Here is a 6,343-nt window from a genome sequence, read left to right as displayed (position 1 = left end):
AAATATCTCAACAAAACATCAAATATTTACCAAACTGGTTGAGTTATTATTAAATAATCTAATAAAGGTTAAAAAATATCTCAACAAAACATCAAATATTTACCAAACTGGTTGAGTTATTATTAAATAATCTAATAAAGGTTAAAAAATATCTCAACAAAACATCAAATATTTACCAAACTGGTTGAGTTATTATATAATAACCTAATAAAGGTTAAACGTAACCCAACAAAACATCAAATATTTACCCAACTGGTTGAGTTATTATTAAATAACCAAATAAAGGGTAAAAATAACCCAACAAAGCACCAAATATGTTTAACTCAACCATTGGGTTTAAGAAATAACTAAACGTTAAGAACGTGTAGAGTTAACTTTCAGTGAATTTTGAGTTAACTCCACTCATTTCATTTGATAAAGTTGACAAAAATGTCAATAAAAGTCACTTTGTTCAACTGCAGAGTTTAATTTTCAACATTAAAAGTCGACAGAGCAGATATCAACATCCCATAATGCAATTCACACCTATAAATAAACAGAAAACACACATGTGAATCACTAAATACAGTAACTGTTCATTAACACATTTTTATTTACAGTGAATTCTATGAGAAGGATCTATTATTATTACTAGTCATGTTTTATGTGTTATATGACTCAGTACTTAAAAAGCAGTCCAATTCAAATAGCTGATAAGCCCTTGTATGAATCTGTATTAGATATTCTCTTAATTACTTTTATTTTTATATTACTCACTATAGCCTTTCCTAGCATGTTTAACAATAAAGCACATTAACGGGATAGTTCACCCACAAATTATATGTCTGTCATCATTTACTCACCTTTTACTTGCTTCAAAACTTTTATGTTGAACAATGAAGAAGATATTTTGAAGAAAGCTGAAAAAATCTAACGGTTAAGAAAAACAAACACAATGGAAGTCAATGGGTTTCCAGCATTCCTCAAAATATCTTCTTCAGTGTTCAACATATAAAGAAAGGTTTGAATCCAGTCAGTAAATGATGACAGAATTGTAACTCTTGGGTGAACTAACCCTTTAATAGAGCTTCTCTTGATCATTGACGAGATGATGTGGTAGCTCAGACACATTTAACTTGGGCTGAAATCCCCCAATCTCAATCCTGCAATCCTGTATTTACTTAAATGGCCAGTTTAGATGCTCCACCTAAATTAAAGGAATATATTTAGAGCTTGACATTTAAAATAAATTCCAATTTCGTTTATATTAAAGAGCTCCTCGTATATTCTGCTTCAGATCTACGGAGATCACAGTATTGTGTTGGAACCTTTTGTTTCCATTTCGACAAGAATGTTTATTATTATTATTCACACGACATCCTCTAACGTAGTGTTTTTCTCAAGAGACCACAGTAGTGTTTCTGTTTTCATGGCCATGGGAAACTTTTCTTAAAAGTGCCGAGCTATTGCGGCCAGTTTTTGCTTCTTGTCTGTGGAAACAAAAATAGGAGCGCAGCGCTCGGTCTCCCTTTGCTCTCTCGCCTCCAGCGTTGTTTTCAATCTCAGCGCTTACTGGCAACAACGTCATCAACCCATCTGACAGCTCGAGGAGCGGAACGAACTCTCGTCCAATCAGCGGCCGCGATTATCTCAGCCACGCCCTCAGCATTTGGAGTATATAAGAATGAAGGCGCACTTATCATGATACTGAATGCGCGACGGGCCAGAAGAGCTGTTTGTAAATAACCGTCTGGGAAGACACTTTTTGGACGTCAGCTGTCGAGAGAAAACACCTGTCGAATTGGTACAGTAAACTATTTTGGAAGTTTCTTCTTTTTTTGCTCTCTTTTGCCTGATGTAATATAACGGAGAGAACTTGCGGACTTTAGTCAGCTTCAGTACGTCCCAACGTAATCTCTGTTCACATGTCAACAAAAATGGAGCAACCGTTTTATGACGACTCGTTTCTTTCTGCTTATGGTCATCCAGACGCTGCCCTGCACGACTACAAGCTCCTAAAGCAGAACATGAGCGTGAGCTTCGCCGAACCCTACCGGAACCTCAAGACCCTCCGCTCCGAAAGCGACTTCTACACGGCGGCGACCGGAGACGTGGGCTCGCTGAAACTCGCCTCTCCGGAGCTAGAGAGACTCATCATCCAGAACGGTAACGGCGTCATCACATCACCCACGCCGGGGCAGTATTTGTACGGTCGGAGCATCACAGAGGAGCAAGAGGGCTTCGCGGACGGATTCGTCAAAGCGCTGGACGAGCTCCACAAAATGAACCAAATGCCCCCGCCGAACGTGTCCATCGGAGCCCCCGGGGTGTCGAGTTGTTCGGTGGCGTCGTCAGTCTTCGGCGCCTCCTTACCGCCCGAGACTCCGGTGTACACCACCCTGAACAGCTGCAATCCTAACACTAACCTCACACCTGCAGCCAACTACCCGACAGCCACCATCAGCTACCTGCCTCACCATCACCACCACCAGCAGTACCACCACCATCACCACCAGCCCACGCCGCATCCTCATCACTTCCAGCACTCGCTCCATCCGCAGCGGCTCGTTACTCTGAAAGAGGAGCCACAGACCGTCCCCGACCTGCAGAGCAGCGATGGTTCTCCTCCCATGTCGCCCATCGACATGGAGGACCAGGAGCGCATCAAAGCGGAGCGCAAGAGGCTCCGGAACCGACTGGCGGCCACCAAGTGCCGGCGACGGAAGCTGGAGCGCATCTCCCGGCTGGAGGACAAAGTGAAAGTGCTCAAGTCGGATAACGCCGGACTGTCCAGCACTGCGTCCCTGCTGAGGGAGCAGGTAGCTCAGCTTAAGCAGAAGGTCATGACCCATGTGAGCAGCGGGTGCCAGCTGATGCTGACGCCGAAGATCAAGTCGTTTTAGGGGGGAGAGGGATGCTACGGACTCTGGGAAACACTGGAAGAGCAGATCCTGTTTGTGATGATGTTATTGTCGCAGCACTGAGTACGAGCGTTGTATATTTCTTAAGTGTTTTCTTGTAGAAAACTTTAATGTTATTGTTGTTTTCCAAAGATAAGGTACTTTCAGCCGAACGGACAATGGACTAAACTTTTGAAGTGAACAGTTTTGGTTTTGTTGTTAAGTGCTGCCCTTTGAAAACATTCCAGTAAGTTATTGATATTGTGAGTCAGGTTGAGCCAGACCTTTAACTGTTTTTCTGTTTGTTTGTTTTTGTTTATTTTTTATATTTAAGTAAAAATGTTGAAAATGATTCTACTGTTTGGGTTGTTTATTTCAAGCGTAGAGCAGAAACAAAGTTTATTCTGTAGCCTACGGCTTTAAAGTTACGTCGAAGACGTGCCCACGTTGGCTTTTTTTTTCCTGCTGACGCAAGGCCCATATATGGGCAGTTTTGGTCTATGTACGTCACTAAGGGTAGATTTCGGGAACCCCCGCCCACGCTACCGGTCAGGAAGTCCGCGCGCTTTCAACTCTGACGTTCGATGAATGGAGCGCGTGTGAACGAGAGAAAATTTAGCAACGCGGGATTTTCCCCGCGCGCACAAACCTTCCCAAAACAGTTTCAGCGAAAAGAAAACTAGAGATAAAAATATGAGCACGGGCATTTTCCAGGTACTTTGCAGAAAACGGAGCCGTCGCAAGCACAAAAATAGACAAACAGATCTCAGTAAATATAAGAGCAAGGCTTATAAACGAGAAGTGCCCACAGTGACTCCTTTATCAGCTATTTCCCGAAAACACACAGGCGGTAGATTAGCCGAACTGGCCATTAAAAACGCCAACCCTTTATTAAAATGTTAAATTCATTTGAATAATTCCTAAAATACTTAGATTTTAGGTGACAAAAAGAGGGTTATTTGTCCATTATGCTAATTACACCTTTCAGATGTTGAATGAATGGTTGTTTCGAGCCTCCTCACAGACTATAAACACACATCTACACTGAATTGTGCCGTAGAAAGTTCACTTAGCTACTTCAAATGTTTTCGCAGCGATGCAGTGTTAGAAATCTCTTCTTAAAAGAAGGCATCTTGCCTATTATATTTTCTTTTACAAAATCATCTGGAAAAGTACCCTATTCCACAATAAAGATCAATCTAAAAGTTTCTAGATTATAAAATAGCCTTTCATTTTAAAGAGCCAAGTCAACATTTTAAACCCAGGAATTTTTACTGGCAACATATGAAGTTAATAATTAACATTTTTAGCATATTTTTTAGTTTTGTAGTGGTCATTTTTGTCACCATAGTCTGAAACCAAGCTAATACACGTTATAAACATTTAGATTTTTAAATAAGGTAAAGCAAAGGGACAAGACAGACAAGAAAATGAGTGAATGAATAAGGTAAAGCTTGAGATGACAGGATAATAACACGGCACACTTTATATTATAATATCTGTTATATTTAAAAAAAAAAAAAAAAAAGTATAACATTTTATTAAGGCAGAATTTACCTTTTTCATGGACACAGAAATGAGCCCTGGCCTTTAAATAATAAGAAAACACGGGGATGTTGTAAACAAAATTACAGATTTAAGCAATAAAGACAATTCTAGGAGATTAACTAAATTACTATTTATGTCTGAGCTGGTTTAAAATTCAGTGTAAAATAACCACAGAATTTACGAATCACTTGTTTAAGCAAGTACACATTCACTCAGTCCTGAACACGAGATTTGCCAAATATTTATTAAAATTGTTTTGGGTTTATGTAGAAAAGTGATTCCTGCTTCATTACAGCTGAATCAATGAGGACTCCAGAGCTGTAACTCTGTCCTAACTATAATGAAACACTGCCACCTGCAGGGCAGATTTGTTAATATTCTGTTAATTTTGACTTCCACCAAAAATATTGTAATGTCATTATCAGAGAAAATACGTTTGACTTCGCCTGCTACCTTTAATCTTAATAACTTTATATTCTTAAACAAGCATTTTAATCAGGGTGTGAATCATTTAGGCCTATGTTCGATAGCGTATTACACGCTTCAGTGAATCAAATGTCTGTTTTATATATTTATATAATAATATATGTTTTATATATTCATTTTAATTACGTATATTTTAATAATAAAACATAAGTCTTCAGTGTTTTAAAGGATATTTAGCGTATTCTAACTTATAGTGACTCGATTAGTCGTTTCAGGGGTTACTTTAGGTCAATCTATATAACTCAATTGACTTTAGTTTTAAGTTATATACAGACACAAACATATATTCTACTTAAAACAAGTGTCTTTTAAACACTTACGATGTCTGTAGCTGCTGAAGACCTGCCAGTTTCAGACTATCGTCGAGTGAATGTTTTTTCCTCACAGAGTGTTTGGCGCGCTTGCCTTCACAATGGTATGAACCGTTATAGGGGTGGTAAAATGTATATTTATACTATTAATTGAATTATAATATTATATAAGATACTATGGAGGGAGAAAGGGAGAAACCTGCAAAAACAATAAAATAAAAAATAAATAGCAAATTAACTAAATAATAAATCCACAAATTCCTGCATAAATAAAACAATAAATCAATAAATATGCAAATTTATCCCAAAGTCCTGCCTAAATAAAACACTAGCCAAATAAATAAGTAAATAAATTAATAAATTCCTGCATAAACAAAGCAATAAATTAATAAATATCCAAAAAATAACTTAATGTATATAAAACACAAATTCCTGCATAAATAATTGTTTAAATAGTACAGGCAGATTAAAAATAAATTACACAGATGTTGGGGGAATAAGAAAATGCTTAACTGAACGTGGATTTCTCCCCCTTTCAAACTACTATTAATTATGCACAAATTTGTAGATTTTATACATTTAATTGTGTATTTATTTAATGTTTTATTTATGCAAGAATAAATATTTGTTTGCGTAGGTATTTATTTATTGTTTTATTTATGCAGGAATGTGTATGTATTTATTTATTCATTTATTTGCATATTTCTTTATTGTTTTGCAGGTTTTGTTCTCCATACCCACACTATTATTCATTTCAATATTTATTTATGCAACATTTTTAAAAAAAATTTTAAAATACACTCATTTGGATATTTATTTAAGGTTTTATTTATGCAAGAATTTATTGATTTATTTACTCATTTAATTTTTGCCTATTTATTAAATTTGTTTTCGCAGGTTTAGTTTCATGAATTATCATGCAATTTCATGATATGCATTTATCTCTCAAATTCTGTTCCATCTATTATAATTCTAATATTAAAACATGAAGAAAACACTACTGTGTCCTTCTGCATTTAAAATTCGGTTTACCATGCCATTACCATACCTTCTAAACTAATTAAATGTTTAATTTGAGGTCAACCATCCATTAAGTAGCAAGCACAATAAGACAACTGC

At 36.9% G+C, this 6,343-nt stretch overlaps 1 protein-coding gene across 2 annotated transcripts; it reads left to right on the top strand.

The window, feature by feature from the left end:
- Positions 1-1,679: 1,679 nt before the first annotated feature.
- junba (JunB proto-oncogene, AP-1 transcription factor subunit a) lies at positions 1,680-3,231 on the top strand. Of its 2 annotated transcripts, XM_087235491.1 has the most exons (2): positions 1,680-1,783; positions 1,969-3,231. In XM_087235491.1, exon 2 carries the CDS (start codon positions 2,007-2,009, stop codon positions 2,880-2,882), a length of 876 nt encoding a protein of 291 aa, XP_087091617.1. In that variant the 5' UTR covers positions 1,680-1,783; positions 1,969-2,006; the 3' UTR covers positions 2,883-3,231.
- Positions 3,232-6,343: the final 3,112 nt, after the last annotated feature.

Source organism: Danio rerio, chromosome 1 (assembly GCF_052040795.2).
Source record: "Danio rerio strain M-AB ecotype USA chromosome 1, GRCz13ab, whole genome shotgun sequence".
Lineage (NCBI taxonomy): Eukaryota > Metazoa > Chordata > Actinopteri > Cypriniformes > Danionidae > Danio > Danio rerio.
The sequence above is the reverse complement of the archived record's forward strand: the minus strand, read 5'-3'. Positions and strand labels throughout refer to the sequence as shown.